We start from the raw sequence: 26,919 nt of genomic DNA, 5'->3' as shown, positions 1-26,919 counted from the left end.
AGTATAGTTGACTTACAATGTTTCAGTTGCACAGCAATGTGATTTTCAGTTATACAAACACCATATATTATTTTTCAGATTATTTTCCATTTTAGGTTATTACAAGATATTGACTATAGTTCTCCATGCTATACAGTAAATCTTCTTTGCTTGTTGCATACCTTTTTTTTTAATTAGAAATCTAGCATTGTATTCATACTTCTATTTTTAAATTTATGGTATATTCCACGTCAGTGTTATGCTACACTGAGAGTGAAAGCATGATGCCAAAATCCCACCATGTCCATGATAAAAGTAAATGGGAAACAATGGCAATGTTAACTGTGGGAGGAAATATTGAATCCCATTATTTTACTGGTGGGCTTTCCTAGTGACACAGATGATAAAGAATCTGCCTGCAATACAGGAAACCTGACTCAATCCCTTGGTTGGGAAGATCTCCTGAAAATGGAAATAGCAACCCACCCCAGAATTCTTGCCTGGAGAACCCCCATGGACAGAGGAGCCTGGCAGGTCACAGCCCATGGGATCAGAAAGAGTCAGACTATTCTCAAGGCTCTGAACTTAAAAGGTATAACAATTTCCCATTCGTATAGAGATAAAAAGTGACAGAAAGGACAGAACCTTTTGTCTTGTTAGGGGCTTAAAGGGACATTATGACCAGACCTGCATGGACAGCTTCAAGAACAAAGGATTCCAGAATTAAAAGATTTCCCCAGTGGAGGGGACATAAGTATAGCTATGGCTGATCCGTGTTGATGCATGGCAGAAACCATCACAGTATTATAATTGCCCTTAATTAAACATAAATAAATTAGGGGGGAAAAAAGCTTGCAACCGGGCTTCCCTGGTGGTCCAGTGCTTGGAAATCTGCCTGCCCATGTGGGGGACACAGGCCCAATCCCAAGACCGAGAAGATTCCACATGCCTCAGGGCTGTTAAGCCTGTGGGCCTCAAGCTCATGTGCCTAGAATGGGCGCTCCACAACAAGAGAAACCACAGCGAAAAGAGACCCTGCACACAGAAAAGAGCAGCCCCTCTTCCCACAACTAGAGAAAGCCTGTGCACAGTAACAAAGACCCAGCACAGCCATTAACTAGTTAATTAAAACACTGCAACAAAAAGCAAAACATCCTCCTCTTTTAGTGTGTGTGTATGTGTGTGTGTGTGTATGTGTGTATAAGTGTGAAAGTGTGAGTTCACACATGGGTGTTTAATCGGTATTGTTCTCTTTTCTGGAATTTTCTTCCCCATGGGCTAGGGTTATTTTACATTCAGTAAACACTGTTGGAACATCCCTCTCACTCCCCAAAAAGCCCATCTAACTCAGGTAATATGATTCTTTGGGGCACAAGTTCACAATCTCCTTGGTCTGCTGGCTTTCCAAATAAAGTCACTCTTCCTTTCCTGAGGACCTCATCACTCTGTCCCTTGACAAACAACGTGAGGTTGGACTCAGAGCACGTTCATGAGACATTAGCAGAGACGTCATTCATTTTAGACAAAATCCATAGACGTCACTCTCACAATTGATACCTGTGGTTTAAAAGAAGATACGCAGATGGCCAACAGGCATATGAAAAGATGCTCAGCATTGCTCATTAGCAGAGAAAGGCAAATCGACACTGCAAGGAGGCACCACCTCACACCGATCAGAATGGCCATCATTAGACAGTTGATGAATAACATGCTGGACAGAGTGTGGAGAAGAGGGAATCCCTCTTACACTGTTGGAGGAGTGGAAACTGGTGCAGCCACTGTAGAAAACAGTATGGAAGTTCCTCAAAAAAAGTAAAAACAGTTTCCATATGATCCAACAATTCCAGTCCCTAGCATATATCTGGAAGAAAAAAAAACTATACCTTGAAAAGATTCATACACCCCTATGTCTATAGCAACAAAACTTACAATATCCATGACATGGGAACAGCCTAATTGTCCATCAACAGATGAATGGATAAAGAAGATGTATATGCTTATACGCACAGAGAATGGAATACCACTCAGACATTAAAAAAATGAAATCATGCCATTTGCAGCAGCATGGGTGAACCTGGAGAATAACATATTAAGTGAAGTAGACAGAAAGAGAAAGACAATTTTCTGTGATATCACCCATGTGTGGAATCTAAAAGGAACATATCAATGAAACAGGAACAAACTCATAGAGAATAGGCTTGTGGTCGCCAAGGAGGGAAGAACTGTGATCTTGGGATTAGCAGATGAAATCTATTTATACATAGAATGGATAAAGAATGAGGTCTACAGTATGGCACAGGGAATTTTATTCAGTATCTTGCCATAAATCACAATGGAAAAAATATATATGTCAAGCTGAATCAATTTGCTGTACAGCAGAAATGAACTATACTTCAATAATTTTTTTTAATTTTTTAAAATTTGTGGTATCTATATCTGCAATGAAACAATACATGGCAGTAAAAATGCACAAACTGAAATGACAAAGAATACAGATCAATTCTGAAACATGATATTAAGTAAATAAGAGGAAATTTTAAGAAAGTTGACTGTACTGTTACTCCATTACATACATAATGATCAAGAGGAGACCAGATTTATTACTTAGGGAGCATCACTAATCTTAACAACCCCCAACCCCAGTAAAATTGTGTGGAATCGCTGCCCTTACTGAGGTTCTTTCCTGTCTATGAACAACAGCTGAACTGGATGTATGTCTGCCCTTGGAGTCCTGAAACAGCTGGGCAATTTTGCCCCAGTTTGGAGTTGATTGCTGCGGACACACCCCTCACTCAAGCATTCTGGAGCTTGGAAGTCTCTACTTGACATATTTTGTGTTCATGAGTATCTAGTAAGCAAGGTTGTCCACCTTTGAAGGCAGAACAAATCCCCCTCCCAAAAAAACACCACAGTCATCTTTACACACATTATCTTTGTGCACATGTGTGGTCCTTGGATTGGAAAGGGAGGAAGAAAGAGAGATAGAGAGAGTGTTGTGTGTGCAAAGTTTCCACTCACAGTCACGAAATAATTTCAGATGAAGAAGAGTCAGAGAAAGACAAATATCACATGATATCATTTATTTGTGACATCTAAAAAAATGAACTTATTTACAACACAGACTCACAAAGAATGAACTTAATGTTACCAAGGGAGATAGTGTCAGGAGGAGGTTAGATTGGAAGTTTGGGACTTACATATACACACGGCTATATTTAAAATGCATGACCACAAGAACCTACTGTATAAAACAGAGAATTCTACTTAATATTCTGTAACTCCCTAAGTGGGAAAAGAACTTGAAAAGCAATAGATGTATGTACATGTATAACTGAGTCACTTTGTTGTACACCTGAAATTAACACAGTTAGTTTCTTAAACACACATATTACGATGTAGAATTTTTAAATATTTTCAGAGAACCATAATTTGCAAGTCTGGTCCTCTCATAAGAATGCAGAATAAAAGTCTCTATTAATGAGTTTTTAATTGGCAACCTGCACAGAGCCTGACATACGAGGAGGGAACATGTGATTTCTCTTCTGCAAAGAGTTAAGGTTAATGAGATTTATCAAGAGCTTGGGAAAAGCATCCTGCATGGTATACACTGAATCACCATTTCTACTTCCTAAAGGCGGTAAGATCTGTTTGAATCTTCTTAGGTTAACAGTGTTTAGGGAAACAAAAAGTGATGTTTGGATCATGAGGTGTGCTCCGTGATGCGGCTCAAGTCGGACTTCCATCCCTGGCATGAGAAGAGGCTGGTCATCTTCCCATGTGACATGAGCCAGGCGAAATGTACCAACACCGCCCACCTTCCGCTCAGTTCTGCCTCCTGTCTCACAGAAGCCGAGCCATGTGCCCCACACTCCTCAACCTCCTGAGTCTCAGTGAATCCAGAAAGACACGGTTGGAGAGGGTTATGGTGGAAATCGGGGGATCCTCGCATCACTGACCAGGTTCCCTGCATGAAGGTGCAAGGAGTGTGGGGTCCATCAGGACAAGCCATCTCTGATGTGGTTTTCTTCTAGGGTTCTGTGTCAGTCTCAGGATCTGGGCAGCTGTGGGTGGGTCTTCCCCATCCCTTATTTCTCTATTGAGCAGAGTAGTTGGGGCTGATGCAGATGACACTGGGGGCTGGGGTGAGTCCCCTGTCGATGCAGTGAGAGCCGTGTGCCCTGTGGATCCCAGGTCTTCCTATTGGCCTTGATACTCATCTTCACTCTCCCCAGAGGTTAGCCCACCTCTGGACTCTGGACCTGAAGGCACATTGTGAAGTCTGGGAGCTGGGAGCTAGGCCCACTGGGTGCCATTTCTATCATGAGAGGGGAGCAAGAGGCTGAAGCCCACAGACCCTCCCCTACAAGCTGGCTCCTGGCATCTCCAACTGGCCCTTAACAACAGGATCTGCAGGACCGCCCTCTAGACCTGACCCCAGGGAAGGATCTGCTCATCAGGCAGGGCCACCTGGACCTTGTCACACATTTGATGTAGGTTAGCTAACAAAGGAGCCATGTTCAAGCTTTATTTCCTTCTTTTCAGTCAAGTGGCTCCATCACTTGTTACCTGTGTCACTGTTAGTCACTCAGTCGTGTCCGACTCTTTGCGACCCCACGGACTGTAGCTCACCAGGCTCCTCTGTCCATGGGATTCTCCAGGCAAGAATACTGGACGGGGTTGCCATTTGCTTCTTCAGGGGATCTTCCCTACCTGGGGACTGAACCTGCTCTCCTGCCTTGCAGGAAATTTCTTTACCGTTTGAGCTACAGAAAATCCAACAGGGAAGCACTCTCATTTCTTTTCCATGTGTCAGTTTTTTTGTGGTGTTTTCTTTTGCTTGCATCGTACAGCATGCAGGATCTCAGTTCCATGATTAGGGACTCAACCTGGGCCCTTAGCAGAGAAAGTGCTGAGTCCTAATGACCGGACCACCCAGGAATCCCCAGTGTTTTGTGTTCTGAGTGAGTTTTCAACATTTTATCAACAAAACAAAACAAAACAAAAAAACAACAACAACAACAAAAAAAAAAAACATTTTGTCAACCCAAGGAGTTATTCTTCTGATAAGAATCACTGCTGAGAAACATATTCTTAGAATCTCCGTGATGTCTGTCCTGGGTTGACTGTGTCTCTGTCTGTCCCCAAGCCCCAGGTGTCCTTGAATATCAGAGTGATGCATTTTAGGGTTGGTGCCTTGGAAGAATTGAAGGGGAAGCACTCTAACAAGACCAGTGGGGAGAGGGGACCATTCTTGTTTTCCTCTCAAAACCTGTGCCTCCTTCTCTCCTAGGTGAATATGACAAGCCCTCTTTGTCAGCCTGGCCAAGCCCCATGGTTCCCTTAGGACAGACTGTGACTCTTCAGTGTCACTTCCGTTCTCCACTTAAGAGATTCAGACTGTTCAAAACAGATGGGACAAGTTTGCCCGAGCTCCAGGGACATCATTTCAACACCTTCACGCTTGGCCCGGTGACCAGAGAACATGCAGGGTCCTACACATGTTCCGGATTGTCCAGGTCTCTCCCTGTGTTTTCCAGAAGCAGTGACCCCCTGCAGATTGTGGTCACAGGTAGGAGGGGTCCAGCCCAGCCTGGTACAGCCATCTATGCAGGCAATCACATCCTAGGTCCAAGTTCCTTATGTGGTCCAAGATTTACTCAGGATTTCCAGCCAGGAATGAACCAGGAAAGAGAACCCACTCTGAGAGTTTAAACTCAGGGTGTTGAATAGATGGGGTCCTCCAGCAAAGAAAGGAGGAGTCTCCCTAGGCATTAGTTAGACAGGATGCTGCTACTGCCTGCCACCAGGGAGGATGGGGAACGACCCTGATCCAGCACCTGCCACCCAGTAGGGAGCTGTAATCCCATATAAAGGAGCTGGAGCCCCAGGGAGGAGTCCCAGGAATGTCTCCAGAGGCATGAGATGGGGTCACAGATGGGGAAATGTTCCCTTTTTTCTCCACCTCCTTTCCAATCTCCTGCCAGTCATCACCCACATTCTAGATGAGTGTGAACAGAGACAGAGAATGCATCGTCAGAACCACCCAGCTCCCCACCACACATATTAGGGACAGGATGAAGCTGAGAGCATGGCAACCCAGTCCAGTATTCTCGCCTGGAGAATCCTATGGACAGAGGAGCCTGGCAGGCTATGGTTCATGGGGTTGCAGAGAGTTGGACAGGACTGAAGTGTCTGAGTATGCATGCATGAAGCTGAGAGCAGCTCCAACAGCTAAACAGTTTACAATAAATATAAAAGAGGCTGGAGGTCTTGAGCAAAGAGAAACAGAAAAGCATGAGCCAGAACCTGAGAACAAGGCTAAAGAAAATGCAACAAAACACACAGGAAGGGTAATTGACTTTGATGGTTCACAGGGACATTTTTCACACCTTCAGATGTCAGGGGAAACGCTGAGGTGGGGTGACTCACTGAAGCTCACAAGCTCTTTGCTCCTAGGTGTGTTCACAAAACCCTCCATCTCAGCCCACATCAGCCCCCTCATGAGTGCAGGAGAGAATGTGACCCTATGCTGTCATTCACAGCTGTTGGACAAATTTATTCTTCACCAAGAAAACAGCACAGGACATTTCCAGAGACATGGAGAGATGCTCACTCATGGGCATGCCCCAGCTGACTTCGTCATTGGCCCCATGACTTTGGCGAGTGCAGGCACCTACAGATGCTACGGCTCTCTCAGACACTCCCCCTATAAGTGGTCAGCTCCCAGCGATCCTGTGGACATCGTCATCACAGGTGAGTGTGGCAGGACCAGTCCCTTCTGCTCTCTGTGTCACAGATGGTCTGGTGTCTAGTCCACCATCGGTACCGGGAGAGAAGGACAGGCATGCAGATACACTCACACTCGGGAGAGGGAACAAACCAGAGAGAGAGGAGGTGTGAAAGCAGAAGGGTAAAGAGAACAGAGTCCCTGCCATGTGCTAAGGAGAAGACACAGCTGGTGATAGAGTGAAGGAGCAAGAATGTGAAAGAATGACCAACGGAGAAAAATGTACCAGAGCAGGGACCCGGGCAATTCCCCGCTCAGGCAGCCAATGATGGTTGGTTAAGGGGTTGGTTTCCTGCTTTCATGTCAGAGCTCCCTTGCTCTGTCAGCAGCACACTGTGGTACCAGACGCCCTTGCAGTCTGGCCCCTGTGTGATCGAGATGGAGGTTGACACCCTGAAGTTGCTCAGCCTTGTGGTTTAATGCATCCTTCTGCACAAAGCGGGGGGGTGGTCCCCCCAACCCTCCCACTAAGGAGTCATGTCCAGCCCCTGGGATCGTGCAGGACAGCACTGAACACTCCCTTAAGAATGAGGTGGTCAAAGACCCTGTGAGATTCTGGCAATTTCCACTCCATAATGTCTGCTTCTGGGTCAATACCATGTTTTCTGATGGTCCCAGCTGTAGTTAGTAGGTTGTTTTTCAAGAACAGCCCATTCTGGCTGATTTTTTAAATCTATTTTTTCTTACTTATTTTTGTTGAAGTTTAGTTGATTTAAGATGTTGTTAATTCCTGTTGTACAACAGAATGATTCAGCTATTCATATACATATATTTTTTTTTTAAAGGATATTACTAGTTTGCATTCCCACCAACAGTATAAGAGGTTTCCCTTTTCTCCACACCCTCTCCAGCATTTATTGCTTGTAGACTTTGGGATAGCAGCCTTGCCGGGGTCCAGCCCTGGTGGACCCAGGGAAATTCGAAGGGGAGACGGCTTCAGAGATCAGGAAACAATAGGTCAATTAAGCGTTTATTAAAGATATAAAGAGTGGTTAAATAGGGATAGCTCAGTGAGAAAATTCAGTGGAGAAAAGAGGCTGAATAACTTGGTTTACGTGGAAAGCTAATAAAATCCCAAAATAAGGAATTTATGTCACCTACACAGGCCGCAGGCGTCCTTCCATTCTCCTGAAGGAGAGGAGACACTAAGGCCTCCCCGGTCAGATCTTAGAACCCCAGGCATAATTAGTAGGCTTGACGAGCCTCCACGTTCCAGATGGGGATTCAGCCAGAAGGTGAGAGAAAGAACGACATGGGGAGACCAGTCTTTCGAGGAACTGATCCCATTTTTTATTTTTCCAGGGTCTGTTTTTATACACTGAGATGTTATACAAAAGTCACACGGGGTAAACTGTCCTGATTTTTATTAAAGTCAGGTGCTTCATACAAATGTATACAGAGGTCTTAGGGGTGTTACATCATCTTCTGGCCAGGGGGCCTGCTGACGATTTATGACCCTCTCCTTGTGACAGCGGCCAGTCAACCAGAACACTTATTTCTCCAGGGGTGATTATTTTTAAAACAGACGCCACCTTCCGAAGGTACCAGATAAAATTACATTCCTATAGGGTGAGGGTGTAGTGGGTTATAATTAAGGAAAGAATTTGCTTAGCCTAAGGTCTAACGTGATTAATATCAAAGGTTAATACTTATTTCTTCTATATATTCATTAATGTGTATAAGGGCAGGGGATGTGGAGACTTAGCAGCAAACATTGGCTCAACAAATGAAAAACCCTTCACCAATACAATTTCTAATCAGCCCACTATACTTATACTAATAGTTTTCTAACTTCTCTAAAAACCTGTTTTTAGAAGGTTTAAAGCATCTCATGCCTATCACGGTTGGGAGGCTGTGAACAATCACATATGGCCGGACAAGCCTGTCAGGCAGGCTAGAGAACCTTCAGAGGAGTTTGTAGGTTGAAACACTCCTATCATGCCCAGGAATTATTATTAACTGGAGCTCTAAGTTAACTCCTTCTCCAAAAGAGATGGTGGGGGACAGCCCCTCGTAAAGTCAGAGGTGTAGGTGAGAGCACAAGGTAGTAAAGTAGGCAGACTCTGGTTTTGGGGGTAGATGCTCGAGAATTTCCAGGGGGACTCCTCAGGCTCGATCCCACCTTTGCTTATGCCAAGCCTCCTTCCTCATGACCTTTGCCACGGGCGGAGTTCCTCACTCTGGCTCCCCGGCAGCAGCCATTCTGACTGTATGAAATGGTTCCCCATTGTGGTTTTGATTTGCATTTCTCTGATAATGAGTGATGTTGAGCATCTTTTCATGTGTTTGTTAGCCATCTGTATGTCTTCTTTGGAGAAATGTCTATTTTGTTCTTTGGCCCACTTTTTGATTGGGTCCTTTATTTTTCTGGAATTGAGCTGCAGGAGCTGCTTGTCTGTTTTTGAGATTAATTCTTTGTCAGTTGCTTCATTTGCTATTATTTTCTCCCATTCTGAAGGCTGTCTTTTCACCTAGCTTATAGTTTCCTTTGTTGTGCAGAAGCTTTTAATTTTAATTAGGTCCCATTTGTTTATTTTTGCTTTTATTTCCAATATTCTGAAAGGTGGGTCATAGAGGATCCTGCTGTGATTTATGTCGAAGAGTGTTTTGCCTATGTTCTCCTCTAGGAGTTTTATAGTTTCTGGTCTTACGTTTAGATCTTTAATTCATTTTGAGTTTATTTTTGTGTATGGTGTTAGAAAGTCCTCTAGTTTCATTCTTTTACAAGTGATTGACCAGTTTTCCCAGCACCACTTGTTAAAGAGATTGTCTTTTCTCCATTGTATATTCTTGCCTCCCTTGTCAAAGATAAGGTGTGCACCCCGATGATCTCCTCACTTGGAGACAAATAAAAGCCCTACTAATCAAGCTGAAAATTTGGTCTCTCAACAGGGGTTGCCTCCGAGTCCTGAATACATTCTCCTGGCAATGCTCAGTCTTTTGGCCTGTACCTCCCCCTGCTCAAGCTCGGACTAACACCCAACCCCCTTCTATTACAGGTGGTCGAATGGACGAAGAGAGGACCAATCATTTCAACTAATGACTCTATACATATGCTTTCTCCCTAGTACATGAATGGGCCTTCACACCCTGGGAAGGAAAGAAAACTAATTAATATTTCTCTAGGCTATGAAGTCCTTCCCTTGTGCATGGGCCCAGCAAAATTGTGCATAAACGTCAGCCGACAAATTTGGGCTTTCGTCCTGCCTCCAAAAGAAGACTTTCAGACACTGCTTGGATTATTTACTGCCCTTTCTTTGTCTGTAAACCATGTTTATACTATTGAAACTTTAGGGAAAGAGTTAGGGAAAGAACAAAGAACTTTATGCAAAGGGTTTACTTATAAAAACTTTACTTATACTCCCATTCCTTGGGACAAATGTCAAACCAAATCAAGAAAATCAATGTTTGTGGCTAATCATACTATTGTTGATTGGGGACCCCATGGTATGTGGTTATCTGACTGCTCAGATGATATTAACAACACTGTGTGTGATATGGAAGGTCACTGACACTATGATGGAACATTACTATGACAAACGACTTCTTGAGTGGCTTGACCGTGGATTAGCCCCACCTCCTCCTAAGATCGTCCCCCATAAACAGAGTGGGCCTGAACAATGGGCCACTTGGAAACTTGCTGCGAGCATCAGAGCACAGAAGAACTTGGAACTTGGACCGGACATTTCATAAGGACCAGTCGTCATAGTACCTATTTCTTTCGCTACAGTCAGTCATATTTTATACAGGCCTGTGTCCCAAATCCTTTTGTTATAGCCATAGAAAATTTACAATTTAATAAGACTTTTGCGTTATGTAACTTGTATTAATTGCAAACTATATACTTGTATTAAAAAAAAAAAGATAAGGTGTGCATAGGAGTGTGGATTTATCTCTGGGCTTTCTATTTTGTTCCATTGATCTATATTTCTATCTTTGTGCCAGTACCATACTGTCTTGATGACTGTGGCTTTGTAGTAGATCCTGAAGTCAGGCAGGGTGATTCCTCCAGTTCCATTCTTCTTTTTCATGATTGCTTTGACTATTCGAGGTTTTTTGTATTTCCATACAAATTGTGAAATTATTTGTTCTAGCTCTGTGAAAAATACCCTTGATAGCTCTATAGAATTGCATTGAATCTATAGATTGCTTTGGGTAGTATACTCATTTTCACTATATTGATTCTTCCAATCCATGACCACAGTATATTTCTCCATCTATTTGTGTCCTCTTTGATTTCTTTCACCAGTGTTTTATAGTTTTCTATATATAGGTCTTTTGTTTCTTTAGGTAGATATATTCCTAAGTATTTTATTCTTTTCATTGCAATGGTGAATGGAATTGTTTCCTTAACTTCTCTTTCTATTTTCTCATTATTATTGTATAGGAATGGAAAGGATTTCTGTGTGTTGATATTATATCCTTAAACTTTATTATATTTCTTGATTGGCTCTAGAAATTTTCTGGTGGAGTCTTTAGGGTTTTCTATGTAGAGGATCACGTCATCTGCAAACAGTGAGTTTTACTTCTTCTTTTCCAATTTGCATTCTTTTATTTCTCTTTCTGCTCTGATTGCTGTGGCCAAAACTTCCAAAACTATGTTGAATAGTAGTGTTGAAAGTGGGCACCCTTGTCTTGTTCCTGACTTTAGTGAGAACAGTGTGGAGATTCCTTAAAAAACTGGAAATAGAACTGCCTTATGACCCAGCAATCCCACTGCTGGGCATACACACCGAGGAAACCAGAATTGAAAGAGACACGTGTGCCACAGTGTTCATCGCAGCACTGTTTATAATAGCCAGGACATGGAAGCAACCTAGATGTCCATCAGCAGATGAATGGATAAGAAAGCCATGGTACATATACACAATGGAGTATTACTCAGCCATTAAAAAGAATACAATTGAATCAGTTCTAATGAGGTGGATGAAACTGGAGCCTATTATACAGAGTGAAGTAAGCCAGAAAGAAAAACACCAATACAGCATACTAATGCATATCTATGGAATTTAGAAAGATGGTAACAATAACCCTGTATGTGAGACAGCAAAAGAGACACAGATGTATAGACAGTCTTTTGGACTCTGTGGGAGAGGGCGAGGGTGGGATGATTTGGGAGAATGGCATTGAAACATGTATAATATCATATAAGAAATGAATCGCCAGTCCAGGTTCAATGTATGATACAGGATGCTCATGATACATGATATAGGATACAGGGCTGGTGCACTGGGATGACCAGAGGGATGGTATGGGGAGGGAGGTGGGAGGGAGGCTCAGGATGGGGAACACGTGTACACCTATGGCAGATTCATGTTGATGTATGGCAAAACCAATACAATATTGTAAAGTAATTAGCCTCCAATTAAAATAAATGAATTTATATTAAAAAATTTAAAAAATCTCAGTTCTTGAAACAGATCATTAAAAAAGGATATTAAATGACACTCCATTTTAAAAATTATTTATTTTTTTTAAAAAGGATTTTAAACGACACCCATATTTAAAGTTATGTTTGAATTTTTCCCTGTACTGGGTATCTGTTACTGTGGGTCTTTCTCTCCTGCCAGTGGGCGGCCTTCTCACTGCAGTGCTTCTCTTGTTGCACACTTCTGGCTTTAGTCCTATACTTAGGACTAGAGTTACTTTGTGCTCTAAGATCAAGGTCTCCTCCTTCCAGGTTGGTCAAAGAAACCCTCTCTCTCAGCCCAGGGGGGCCCCGTGGTGAGGTCAGGAGAGAATGTGACCTTGGTCTGCAGCTCCGAAAGCACCTTTGACCAGTTCCATCTGCTCAGAGAGGGGCAGAACCTTGGGTGCCCACTTGCTGGAGGGTGGAGCCCCCATGGAGCACTCCAGGCAGAGTTCCGTCTTGGTCCTGGGACCCCAGCCCACAGCGGTGTCTACAGGTGCTACGGCTCCTTCACTCACTCTCCCTACTCGTGGTCAGACTTCAGCGACCCACTGTTCCTGTCTGTCACAGGTGAAGAACCTCTTCCTGGCCCATGCTTTCTTGTTGCTGTTCCAGCTTGCTGCCGCTAAGCTGTGTCCAATTCTTAGCGACCCCCTGGACTGCAGCACAACAGACTCCTCTGTCCTTCACTATCTCCACTTCATGTACCACAGCCTTGTCCTGGTGAAGGGGCTTGCGTAACTCAACGAAGCTATCAGCCATGTCATGCAGGGCCACCAAGACTGACGGGTCATAGTGAAGAGTTTGAACAACATGTAGTCCCCTACAGGAGGAAATGGCAACCCACTCCAATGTTCTTGTTTCCAGAACCCCAAGAAGATTCCCATGCTTCACGATGCACTAAATCACATTGCGTTGGCCAAGAAGTCCATTTGGGTTTTTCCATAACATCTTACTGTATCACTGAGCTCTATCTCTAGGGCTCTGTGCTGGTGTCAGGGGAACGTTAGGGCTTCTGGAGAAATGGAGGCAATGAGAACCAGAGAGGAAGAGAGATGGTAGATGGGATCTCAATCCTCTTCCACCTTCAGTATGGATGCTCCACATCAGAATCCTGTCTATCCAGGCAATAAAGAAAAAGGTCAGGGTAGACCCAGGAGGAGGAGAGGCTGGGCTGATTTGGGAAGATCAGAGATTGCATTGGCTCCTTGCTCTTAGTCTTTTCCCAGAAGCAGCTCTGACATACAGGTGATTTCCCAATTAAGGAGCATAGACATTCATTCCTGGAGCAGAGAGAATGTCTCTAGCTTACACCTGTCTTTCACCACCAGACATATCCATCCCACATCCTTCCACCATCACATCTCCAGGATGGAGGGTCTACTCAACGCATTCACGGGGAGGAGCCAGAAGGTCTCCTCTCATCCCATCAGTAGTGCTCTGAGGGATGACAGAGTCAAGGACAGCCAGGAGGTCAACCTTCCAGAAAGAATATTCCTCATTCAGTCAGTATGAGGAAGGTTACTTATTCACCCCTGTCTTTTTTCTCCTAGGATCCACTACAAGTACTTGCCAATCAACCATGGATCCACATACCACAGAAGGTAAGCAAGACGGTCTCCTATCTCAGCAAATTTCTGAGAAGACAGAGGGTTCCTGTGTGAGTGTTGGCTCTGCCACCTCCCAGCTCTGTGACTTTGGGCTCCTCAACATCCCTGTTAAGTTAGCATTTGAGACCATGGTCTGCAGGAGACCCACAGGGGGCATTGAGCTTCTCATGCTCTGTGACTGGAAATTTCTAAACTGGACAAGTGGGTCAGAGTGACCTGATCCCATGCTTAAGGGAGATGCTTACCTTCCCTCCACCAGGATCTTTGGAGATGGATGTGGGAGGACAAGGGGAGAATTTTAGGGAGCACCTTAAATATGTGTTATTCCTCTGTTAGTGTTTTATGAACTAAACATTCCACAGTTCAGATATATAAGTGTCATGTCTTCTTGAGGATTCCATTCCAGGTCTATGTGGATGGAGGGGAAATGTATTGTGCATTAACGTGGTCTCCATTCATGCAAAAATGCCATGCCTTGTCATACGGGGCAGCAGACAATAACTGCTTTGATGCCCAGGAGACCTTGATTCAGACCTCAGCTGGTCTTGCACAGCCTCTTTACTTTATCCACTGCTAGCATCTCTCCTGGATGTTTTGGTACCTCCTGGGAAGTGGAGACCATAACTGATCAGGTTGACAGATGCTGACAGTTTGACACAAGGATACAATAAATCCAGTGTGTAGGCACACAGCCTACTCAACAAATAACCAGATTTTCTTCCTTTTGCTTGTTGGTAGAAGCACTGCTTCCTCAAAAACACTCCAGCACGTGGTACATTTTCCTTGGGCTTGTCATAGCCTTCACCTCTACCAGCATCATCCTCGCTGCTCTTGTCTGTCACTGGTTTTCTACCCAAAATCGTAAGTCTGAAGGTGGCGAGCTCAGCATCATCTGACCCAGTGGGAGGTGGACTCATAGGAGAGAATGGAGTTTTCACTTCCTGTAGGTTAAAAACTGATTTCTGGTGTTGAGATCCCAGATGGAACATCTTCCAGAGACCCATGGAACCCTGTTCTTTTTATGAAAATATGTGTTGATTTATTCTTGGCTGCATCAGGTCTTGGCTGCAGCATGGGGGATCCTCATTGTGGAGCTGGGGTGCAGTTCAAGGCTGCAGAGCTTGTGGGCTCAGCAGGTGCAGCACGTGGGGCTTAGTTGCTCCAAGGCAGGTGGGATCATAGTTCTCCCACCAGGGATAGAGCCTGTGGCCCCTGCACTGGATGGGGGGGGGGGGTGTCTTAATCCCCGGGCCACCAGGGACATTCCAAGCCCTGTTCTTCTCTTCAACCACAGCCATCTGTTCTTATTCCCTACATGATCTTGGGAATCTGCTGTTACACAGAAAATGATGGTCCATAACAGAAGACATAGGATGGGCCCATGGGTTTGCACAGGTTCATGAGACAGTCTGTGAAAGGCTGGGCTTGTATATGGTTGTTTGTGTGTATGTGTGTGTGTGTGTGTGTGTGTGTGTGTGTGTGTGTGTGTGTAGTAGACAGTCTCTACACCTGGGGTATACCCCTGCCTTTTTCTGGCTTTGATATCCCCACCAAAGATACGGAGGTCTGGAATAACTGCCTCCACCCCGAAGAGCCTTGACTCTCTTCCATTCGCAGATGTTGCCATCATGGAAGGAGAGCCCAATGAAGACCGAACAGTAAACAGCGAGGTGAATCCTCCCAGGCCAAACCCTTGCCATAGCCTAAGCCCTTCCAATGCCCAATGCCCCAGCCTTCGAAGATCACGTCTCAGTCGATCATTCACACCTCCTTCCTCTCAGGATCCTGCAGCAGAAGACGTGATATACGCCCACCTGAACCACGGGACCGTCTCCAAGAGACTGTTCACTCCCGCTCCCCTGAGCCACATGCATCCCTTCACTGAGCCCATTATCGATGAATAATTCAAGGTAAACCAAGACCATGCTGAGCCCTGACCTGGCCCCAGGCTGTGAGCACATAGAGTGTTACAAATTGAGGACTTAGATCTCTTTTTTAAGGGGTTCCTCCGTGGAAACTCCTACTCCTCCAAAGCAGCCCAGCAACTCTGAGGTAACAGTGCAGTCCAAGAATTATAGGATCGTCTTCAAAAATCCCACAACCTCTTAGTAATCTCCTGGCTATTCTAGGACTACATTTTATCTATCTCACCATTTGGGGAGAAGGTATAATCAATCACACATCTGGTAGGTTACTATGATCATCCTACTTTTTCTAAAGTTCCAATAAAGCATAAAAAAATTGCCAGTTGATTCTTCAAATTATTCAGTGGGAAAAAAACAAAACCAAAAAATAAAATGTCTATTCAGTAATGTTTTACAAGGATGAACATATTTACAAGACAGAAACAGACTTCTAGACTTAGAGAACAATCTTAGAGTTACAGACGGGAAGGGTTGGGGGAGCGATAGATTGGAAGTTTAAGATTGACATGTGCAGTGTTATATTTAAAATAAAATGCTTTCCATGAAGAATAATAAAATCAATGCTAGATGGCCTTTAAAAAGATGAAGTATATTCTGTTTGAGATATCCAGTGTGGTGGCACTAGCCATGTGAGGCTGTGTGTGTACGTGCTAAGGCAATTCAGTCATATCTGACTCTTTGAAAAGCCATGGATGATGTGTAGCTCGTTAGACTCCTCTGTCCATGGGATTCTCTAGGCAAGGATACTGGAGTGGGTTGCCATTACCTTCTTGAGGGGATCTTCTTGACCCAGGGATTGAACCCATGTCTCTCAGGTCTCTTGCGTTGGCAGGCAGATTCGTTATCACTGAGCCATTGGGGAAGCCCCCTCAACCTTTCCCAGCTGTGTGCCCTGAGGGTGCTGGGTTCCAGGGGTAGAAACATGATAACAAAATCTCCTTCAGTCTGGATCCACAGTGGCCAATAAAGTAGTTACCCAGCCACGCTGTACAATGACTCTACATGTATATGAAGTAAAGCATTCAGTTCCTCACTCACATCCACCACATTTCAAGTGCTCAGTAGCGTCATGTGCCCAGGTGCTATGGTGTTGTTCAGAGCAGATGTTTAAAAAGTCCAGTCATCACAGAGAATTTTACTGGACATTCCACTCCAGATCACTGAAAGGCTGCAGAGACAACACTTGCCCCAGGGAGGCTTTGCATGTGTTGTGTTAATCTATCAATACTTGTACATTTTTTTCTTTTTTGCTTCTTTTCACTGAAGCAAATGATTTGAGAATCTTATGCCTTTTAAATTATCAACTATTGGCACAATATGGCTTGGCTCAACGAAGAGGAGGGCTGAAGAGCATAACACCATGAGGACCCCAGCATGAACTGAGCTGGCAAATGGGATGAAAATCAAGCTCCATGGAGCCTTAGTTGCTCCCTGAGGTTGTGCATGTGATCTTTCCCCTGGCTTAGAACTAAATCACCCAAGAACTGTTTTACCAAGAGAAATGTCAGGATCGCTAGAAGTGAAGACATGCTGGGGCTTCTGTGTTGCTGCTGTGAGAGAGCATATACCACACTGCTGTGTGATATATCTGAACGTGCATTCATTTCATAATATATGTAAATCAGGTCATTACCTTGGATACCACACGGCTCTATGTCAATTATAACTGTGTGAAACTGGATAGATAGACGATACATGTGCTTAGTTGCTCAGTCATATCCAACTCTTTGTGACCCTTTGGACTGAAACCTTATAGGGTCCTCTGTCCATGGGATTCTCCAAGCAAGAATACTGGAGTGGTTGGCATTTCATTCTCCATGATGATATGTAGACAGACACATAGATAGATCAATAGATTTCAGTGGTTGCAATACCACTTCCTGAGGCAGTTGATGACTTTAGCAGGCTATTTCCTGTCTTTCTTAAATTTTGCTTCATGGAAGTATATCATATGTATTAATATATGCATCTGTCCTTGATCAGGAGCTCTGACAAGGTCCATTCTTGTCTGACCCTGGAGTCTTTGTTGGTTGAAGAGGAGAGCAACATGCAGCATCAAAGGATGCTTTGAAGAGACAGAAATGACTCACATGCTTCCCCTCAAGGGGACAGAGACACAATCTGCTTTTTACAGACATTGGCCTGTCACTGGGAGAAATAAAGCCTGCCCTCTGGGCCCAAGAGGAAGAGTTGTGCTTTCTTGTGGGAGCAGAGTGTACTTTGAAAAACTCTCCAGGCCTCCTTGCTTGTCCACCCCTTGGTTCACCAGTTCTCTAAGGGCATCGCTGAAGGTCACACTCAACACCTCCACTCTTACATCTCATATTCAATCACACAGTAAAAGAATTCAGCCCCCAGGGTCCCCCTGGCCCCTGCTGTCTTCTCCATCCACAGAGTCCACCCACAGCCACACCTGGATTCCAGCCACAACCTCCCTGGGTTCTGAGCTCCAGACCCACACTCCCATCTCCAGTTCACCCTCCACATTTCATCTTTCTAACTCACATTTCAGAATCTGCTTTCTGCCCCCAAATCCCTCCATGGTGCCCACATCTTCAGGGCAAACTCCAAACTCTTCTATCTAAATTCAATCCTGTTCATGGTCCTCCAGAGTTGACCCCCACCCCCAACCTCAGCTTGCACCTTTTCTTCCAAACGATACTGGTACAATTACACCACACACACACACACACACACACACACGGAAAATGGGCCATTTAACATTTGTGTGCTCTCTCACATCAGCTCTTCTGAGAACACTCAGACTCAACAAGTTCCTTTTGTACTCCCAATCGAAAGTAGACACAAAGGTAGACACTATCATTTCCATCACTTGTTAATGGGTTTTTGCCTTATTAAGGGGCAATTTTCATAAGAAAAATCCACATAAATCATTTAGAATGCTGGTTGACACACCCATATCAGAATAACTGAAGGTCAAAATTATTTATTTTTAATTAAAAAAATTAAATTTATACTGTCATTTCCCTTTTCTCTACAGCATCTAATATAATATGACCTTCATAAAGTTTTCTTATCATACAGTTTCTTGCTTATATCTTCCATTTTTTCTTAAAAATAAAATCATCACCCTTGAACAGTGGACAGCACTGTACATGACCACATCAATTCCCCCTGTCCCCTTCAGTAAGCCCCTGTGTCCCAGGGTTCTATGGAATGTTCTTTTCTCTCTAGAATGTACCTGCTCCTACCCATGGCTCTCCAGCTCCTCAAGCAGCTGTTCTCTCAAGTAGTGTAGACGTTGTTGTCATTGTTCGGTCACTAAGTCATGTGTGACTTTTGCAACCCCATGGACTGCAGCATGCCAGGCTTCTCTGTCCTTCACTATCTCCCACAGTTTGCTCAAACTCAAGTCCATTGGGTCTTGATGTCATCCAACCATCTCATCCTCTGTCGCCCTCTTCTCCTCTTGCCCTCAATCTTTCCCAACATCAGGGTCTTTTCCAATAGTCAGTTCTTTGCATCATGTGGTCAAATTATTGCAGCTTCAGCTTTAGCATTAGTCCTACCAATGAATATTCTCAGGGTTGATTTCCTTTAGGATTGATCGGTTGGTCTCCTTGCTGTTCATGAGATTCTCAAAAGTCTTCCCCAGCATTACAGTCTAAAAACGTGTTCCTCAGTGCTCAGCCTTCTTTATGTCCAACTCTTACATCTATATATGCCTACTACACACACCATAGCTTTGACTATAAGGAACTGTGTTGGCACAGCACTTTCTAATACAGTGTCTAGGTTTGTCACAGCTTTTCATCAAAGGAGAAGGGTCTTTTAATTTCATGGCTGCTGTCACTGTCCACAGTAATTTTGGAGCCCAAGAAAAGAAAATCTGTCACTGTTTCCACTTTTTCCCTAATATTTTTTTTTCTTTTTTTGCCATGAAGTGCTTGGACCACAGTTCAGGAGCTTCATTTTTTAAAATGTTTACAGTGTAGACATGGAACCCAGTTATTTTCTTGTTTCTTCTATTTTAAAAATAATTGATTATTAGCATTTGATGCCCTCATTCTGCAGAATCTGAGTTCTTCGAGCACCTACAGAAGATGGGTTTACCTGGGTCATGGGTGTATTTCTGTTGTGTAGCATCAATGCCTGGTACAGAGTAGGTGCTCTGCAATAATTTGTGAGCTGACTGAAGATGAGAAGTAAATTCCATTTCTGGAGGGGACTGGGAAAATAAAGTTCTGAGTTGTATTTGGAGCCAGACTGTTCGGGACTGACTCAGGGCGAGAACCTGGGTCCCACCCTCTAGAGCAGACAGTCAGACTGGGCAGAAAAAGAGCTGAGACCTCAGGTCTGGGCTGAGATGCCTCCTGAGCCCTGCCTGGAGACATCGGCGCCAGGTCCATGGAGGGGCAGCCCTGTTGCTGCAGGTCCACAGCTGTGGGAACCCTGAAGGGCTGCAGTCGCCCCCCAGGGACCACATCCTGTTTGTCCTCTAAGGCCCCATGGTCTCTTCATCTGCACAGGGCGGGGGCAGCTGGGAGGCCAGAGCTGCAGACATGACTTTTATCCTCTCTGAGCTTCTCCTCCTTGTCCAGATGTGATGGGCAGGGAGGGAACCGCATGAGGGCACGGGATGCCCACTCCACCCCCAGTTCATGGGAACCTCAGTGCTTGAGCACTGGAGGAGCCAGGGATCCTGACGGGGAGAGAATCAGCCCAAGCTTTTGGTGGCAAATCTCTCACTTTCAGGGCTGAGTCTGGGCCAGAGGACCCCAAGCCCTGCAGATGAGTCTTCTCATGGCTCCTGGGTCCCCATGTCTCACTTCAGTCCCAGGAAATCGGTGGGGGAGGAGGTGGGGGCACTGGGATTCTAGAGTGATGCTGGTGAAACCTGGAAGGGCTCCTGAGCTGACCTGGGGAGTGAGGGGTGGGGAGGTCCTTGGACTCAGCCTCTGACTCCCTTCCAGGGACCTTCCACAAACTCACCATCTGGGCTGAGAATCTCTTGGGCAGTTCAGGGTGCCCATGTGATACACCATATGCACAGATGGAATGTGAGAGTGAGTACGCAGACAATCAGAGATTATACTGCAGTTGGCCTGCACTATTTGAAGAAACAAATGGCAATGCATTCCAGTATTCTTGCCTGGAAAATCCCATGAATATTGGAGCCTGCCAGCCTACAGTCCATACGGTTGCAAAGAGTTGGACATTACTGAGTGACTTCATTTTCTTTCATTTTATTTTAAAATTTATTTGTTTTACTGGTTCCATTTTTTAATCTCATAATATTTATATTTTATTGAAGTGTAGTTGACTTACAATGTTTCAGGTGCACAGCAAGGTGATTTTCAGTTATACAAGTATGCATACATTATTTTGCAGATTACTTTCCATTTTAGGTTATTGCAAGATATTGACTATAGTTCCCCATGCTATACAGTAAATCTTTGTTGCTTGTTGCATATCTTTTTTTTTTAATTAGAAATCTAGCATTGTATTCGTACTTCTATTTTTAAATTTATGGTATATTCCACATCAGTGTTATGCTACACTAAAAGTAATGTTTTATGTTATGTACATTAAAAGTAAACGGAAAACAATGGCAATGTTAATTGTGGGAGGAAATATTGACTCGCATTATGTTACTGGTGGGCTTTCCTGGGGACTCAGATGATAAAGAATCTGCCTGCAGCACAGAAAGATCTCCTGGAGAATGAAATGGCAACCCACCCCAGCATTCTTGCCTGGAGAAGCCCCATGGACAGAGGAACCTGGCGGGTTGCAGCCCATAGGATCACAAAGAGTCAGACACGACTGATGGACTAAACTATTCTCAAGGCTCTGACTTGAAAGGTATAACACTTTCCCATTCATATAGAGATAAAAAGTGGCAGAACAGACAGAACCTTTTGTCTTGTCAGGGGCTTAAAGGGACATTATGACCAGACATGCATGGACAGCTTCAAGAACAGAGGATTCCAGGATTAAAAGATTTCCCAGTGGAGGGGACGTAAGTATAGCTATGGCTGATCCATGTTGATGTATGGCAGAAACTAACAATATTATTCAGTTCAGTTCAGTCGCTCAGTCGTGTCCGACTCTGCGACCCCATGAATTGCAGCACTCCAGGCCCCCGTGTCCATCACCAAGGAGCATTACTCAGCCATTAAAAAGAATGCAGTTGAATCAGTTCTAATGAGATGGATGAAACTGGAGCCTATTATACAGAGTGAAGTAAGTCAGAAACTAAAACACCAATACAGTGTACTAACACACAAACATGGAATTTAGAATGATGGTAATGATGACCCTATATGTGAGACAGCAAGAGACACAGATGTAAAGAACAGTCTTTTGGATTCTGTGGGAGAGGGTGAGGGTGGGATGCTTTGAGAGGGTAATGTTGAAACGTGTATATTATCATATGTGAAGTGGATCACCAGTCCAGGCTTGATGCATGAGACAGGGTGCTCAGGGCTGGTGCACTGGGATGACTCTGGGGGATGGGATGGGGAGGGAGGTGAGAGGAAGGTTCCAGATGGGGAATACATGTGCGCCCATGGCTGATGCATGTCAATTTTTTGCAAAAACCACCACAATATTGTAAAGTAATTAGCTTCCAATGCAGAGTTCCTAAGAATAGCAAGGAGAGATAAGAAAGCCTTCCTTAGCAATCAATGCAATGAAATAGAGGAAAACAACAGAATGGGAAAGACTAAATATCTCTTCAAGAAAATTAGAAAGGCCAAGGGAACATTTCATGCAAAGATGGGCTCGGTAAAGTACAGAAATGGTATGGACCTAACAGAAGCAGAAGATATTAAGAAGAGGTGGCAAGAATACACAGAAAAACTGTAGAAAAAAAAGATCTTCACGACCCAGAAAATCATGCTGGTGTGATCACTCATACTCACCTAGAGCCAGACATGCTGGAATATGAAGTCAAGTGGGCCCTAGGAAGCATCACTATCAACAAAGCTAGTGGAGGTGATGGAATGCGGGGAGCTGCCCATGAGAACGGGGTCCTTTGTCTGAAGGACACAGCTCTGGGAGCTGCCTCAGTCCTTGAGGGTTTGCTTGCAAACATAGCTCTCTGTCCCGCCACCCCCAGAGATTAGGCGACTATCTACTGCAGACACCTGGAGTTCTGGGCAAACTTCTCATGCACAGGGAAATGTTATCTGGTGTAAGAAATAATAACAGGGTGCCATTCCCATGCTCTCAAGATTTCTTGTGACTTTTTGTAAGATGTATAGGTCAACCAAGAAAAAAGTTAACTGTCTTGTCTTTCTCACGCTCTCCTGTATAAATATGAGATGCTGAATAAAGTCGTGGTCAGACTGCTTCCCTTTGTGGAGACGTGTCTGAACCTCTCGACCGCATCTTTGTTGTAGAATTTCTTTTGCTGTAGTTTTCTTTCTCAGCCACGCCGTGCACGTTCTCGGGACCTGATTGACTTTGCCGGCTGGCTCCGGCAATGGAATTCCAGTTGAGCTATTTCAAATCCTAAAAGATGACACTGTGAAAGTGCTGCACTCAATATGCCAGCAAATCTGGAAAACTCAGCAGTGGCCACAGGACTCAAAAAGTTCAGTTTTCATTGCAATCCCAAAGAAAGGCAATGCCAAAGAATGCTCAAACTACTATTGCACTCATCTCATCCACTAGTAAAGTAATGCTCAAAATTCTCCAAGTCAGGCTTCAGCAATGCATGAACTGTGAATTTCCAGATGTTCAAGCTGGTTTTAGAAAAAGCAGAGGAAACAGAGATCAAACTGCCAACATCTTCTGGATCATTGAAAAAGCAAGAGACTTCCAGGAAAAAACATCTGCTTTATTGACTATGTCAAAGCCTTTGACTGTGTGGATCACAATAAACTGTGGAAAATTCTGAAAGAGATGGGAATATGAGACCACCTGACCTACCTCTTGAGAAACCTGTGTGCGGGTCAAGAAGCAACAGTTAGAACTGGACATGGAACAACAGACTGGTTCCAAATAGGAAAAGGAGTATGTCAAGGCTGTATATTGTCACCCTGCTTATTTAACTTATATGCAGAGTACATCATGAGAAACACTGGGCTGGAGGAAGAACAAGCTGGAATCAAGATTTCTGGGAGAAATATCAATAACCTCAGATATGCAGATAACACTACCCTTATGGCCAAAATTGAAGAAGAACTAAAGAGCCTCTTGATGGAAGTGAAAGAGGAGAGTGAAAATATTGACTTAAAGCTCAACATTCAGAAAAGTAAGATCATGGCATCCGGTCCCATCACTTCATGGCAAATAGATAAGCAGATAGTGGAAACAGTGTCAGACTTTATTTTTCTGGGCTCCAAAATCACTGTAGATGGTGATTGCAGCCATGAAATTAAAAGACACTTACTCCTTAGAAGGAAAGTTCTGACCAACAAAGACAGCGTATTAAAAAGCAGAGACATTACTTAGTCAACAAAGGTCCATCTAGTCAAGGCTATGGTTCTTCCAGTAGTCATGTGTGGATGTGAGAGTTGGACTATAAAGAAAGTTAAGCGCCAAAGAATTGATGCTTTTGAACTGTGGTGTTGCAGAAGACTCTTGAGAGTCCCTTGGACTGCAAGGAGATGCAACCAGTCCACCCTAAAGGAGATCAGCCCTCGGTGTTCATTGGAAGGCTTGATGTTGAAGCTGAAACTCCAATACTTTGGCCACCTGATGCGAAGAGCTGACTCATTTGAAAGGACCCTGATTCTGGGAAAGATTGAAGGCAGGAGGAGAAGGGGATAACAGAGGATGAGATGGTTAGATGGCATCACTGACTACAATGGGCATGGGTTTGGGTAGACTCCGGGAGTTGGTGATGGACAGGGAGACCTGGCGTGCTGTGATTCATGAGGTCACAAAGAGTCAGACATGACTGAGCAATTGAACTGAACTGAACTGAAAATAAATAAACTAATTAAAAAAAGAAGAAGAAGAAGAATCCTCTCCAGCACCACAGTCCGAAAGCATCAGTTCTTCAGCACTCAACCTGTTTCAGTGCTTGGGCAGCTGGAGGAACTGGGGACCCTGATTGGGAGATAATCAGCCGAAGGTTCCAGTGGGAAATCTCACTTCCAAGGCTGAGTCTGGGCCAGAGGACCCCGAACCCTGCAGGTAAGTCCTCCTGGGGCTCCCAGAACCCATGTCTCACTTGAGCCCTGGAAACTTGGTGGTGGGTGAGGTGGGGTTACTGGGATTCTAGAGTGATGCTGGTGAAACCTGGAAGGGCTCCTGAGCTGAGCTGGGGACTGAGGGGTGGAGAGGTCCTAGGACTCAGCCTCTGACTTCCTTCCAGGGACCTTTCACAAACCACCATCTGGGCTGAGCCAGTATTGGGCAGTTTCAAGATGCCCATGTGAATACACTGTATGCAGAGTTGGAATGTACAAGTAAGCACATAGAACATCAGGGAGTATGCTGTAGTTTGCTTGCACTATTTGGAGAAGGAAATGGCAAGGCATACCAGTATTCTTGCTTGGAAAATCCCATAGATGGAGGAGCCTGCCAGGCTAGAGTACTTGGGGTCTCAAAGAGTCAGACACGACTGGAAAACTTTACTTTCTTTCATTTCATTTTAAAATTTATTTATTTTGCTAGTTACATCTTTAAATTTCATAATATATGCATTTTATTGAAGTGTAACTGACTTACAATGTTCCAGGTGCACAGTAAGGTGATTCAGTTATACATATACACACATAGTTTTTTCAGATTATTTTCCATTTTGGTTATTACAAGATATTGACAATAGTACCCTGTGCTATGCAGTAAATCTTTGTTGTTTGTTGCATATCAATTTTTAGTTTAATTAGAAAGCTAGCATGCTATTCATACTTCAATTTTAAAATTTAAGATATAAATTCCACATTAGTGTTATGCTACACTGATAGTGAAAGCATGATGCCAAAATCCCACCACGCCCACGTTAAAAGTAAGTGGAAAGCAATGGCAATGTTATGTGGGAGGAAATATTGAATCGCTTTATGTTACTGGTGGGCTTCCCTGTTGACTCAGATGATAAAGAATCCGCCTGCAATGTGGGCGACCTGAGCTCAAGCCCTCGGTTGAGGAAGATCCCCCATGGAAGGAAATGGCAACCCACTGCAGTATTCTTGCCTGGAGAATCCCCATTGACAGAGGAGCCTGGCGGGCTGCAGCCCATGGGATCACAGAGAGTCAGACACGACTGAGCGACCAAGCACAAGCACAATGTTACTGGTGGGAGGACAAGTGATTGCAGTAGTTGGGGAGTCGATAACATTTATCCGTTCAAAGGGAGAGCCACACATCTCTGGACCTGACTTCCCATTGCATCTGTTCCTTCAGCTCTAACCCTTGCGCTCTGCTGTCTGTGCTTAGTCATGCTGACTCTTTGGTAAAAGAATGTTGCCTAGAGCTTGTAATATAGGAGAACCCATTCTCAAGGCCGGAGAAGTAAATGGCAACACACTCTAATATTCCTGCCTGGAGAATTCCATGGACAAGGAGCCTGGTGGCCTACAATCCTTAGGGTCGCAAAGAATCGGACATGACTGAGGGACTAAGACTATTTTCAAGGTTCTGAACTTGAAAGGTATAACACTTTCCCATTCCTATAGAGATAAAAAGTTACATAACAGACAGAAACTTTTGTCTTGTTGGGGACTTAAAGGGATATTACGACCAGATGTGCATGGACAGCTTCGAAAACAAAGGATTCCAGCATTAAAAGTTTTCCACAGTGGTGGGGACGTAAGTATAGCTATAGCTGATCCATGTTGATGTATGGCAGAAGTCATCCCAGTATTGTAATTGTCCTTTAATTAAAAATAAATAAATTAAGGGGGGGGGAAAGCTTGGACAGGAATTCTCTGGTGGTCCAGTGTTTGGGAATCCGCCTGCCCAAGTAGGGGACACTGGTTCAATCCCCAGAATGGGACTATTCCACATCCCATGGGGCAAGTAAGCCCGTGGGCCACAAGTCCATGTGCCTATAGTGGGTGCTCCACAACAAGAGAAGCCACAGCGATGAGAGACTCTGCACCACAGCAAAGAGCTGCCCCCCTTCCTGCAACTAGAGAAAGCCAGTGCACAGTGATGAAACAACCAGCTACAACCTCTTCCCCTTTTAGTGTGTGTGTGTGTGTGTGTGTGTGTGTAAGTGTGAAAGTATGAGTTCACAGGTGGGTATTTAACCTGTATTTTTCTCTCCTCTCCTTGGAAAATTCTTCCCCA

At 44.3% G+C, this 26,919-nt stretch overlaps 1 protein-coding gene across 3 annotated transcripts; it reads left to right on the top strand.

Moving 5' to 3' along the window:
• The first annotated feature begins 5,897 nt into the window (after positions 1-5,897).
• LOC133231111 (killer cell immunoglobulin-like receptor 2DS2) lies at positions 5,898-19,936 on the top strand. 3 transcript variants are annotated; one of them, XM_061389365.1, is made up of 6 exons: positions 5,898-6,732; positions 12,447-12,746; positions 13,730-13,780; positions 14,525-14,647; positions 15,404-15,456; positions 15,568-19,936. In XM_061389365.1, exons 1-6 carry the CDS (start codon positions 5,982-5,984, stop codon positions 15,688-15,690), a joined length of 1,401 nt encoding a protein of 466 aa, XP_061245349.1. In that variant the 5' UTR covers positions 5,898-5,981; the 3' UTR covers positions 15,691-19,936. The 3 variants fall into 3 exon arrangements, with proteins under 3 accessions (XP_061245349.1, XP_061245348.1, XP_061245350.1); XM_061389364.1 differs by having other exon boundaries at positions 5,904-6,732; positions 15,404-19,936; XM_061389366.1 differs by lacking the exon at positions 12,447-12,746 and having other exon boundaries at positions 5,940-6,732; positions 15,404-19,936.
• The last annotated feature ends 6,983 nt before the right edge of the window (positions 19,937-26,919 follow it).

The sequence above is a fragment of the Bos javanicus genome, chromosome 18, assembly GCF_032452875.1.
Source record: "Bos javanicus breed banteng chromosome 18, ARS-OSU_banteng_1.0, whole genome shotgun sequence".
Classification (NCBI taxonomy): domain Eukaryota; kingdom Metazoa; phylum Chordata; class Mammalia; order Artiodactyla; family Bovidae; genus Bos; species Bos javanicus.
Note: the sequence above shows the minus strand (reverse complement) of the source record. Positions and strands in the feature narration are given on the sequence as shown.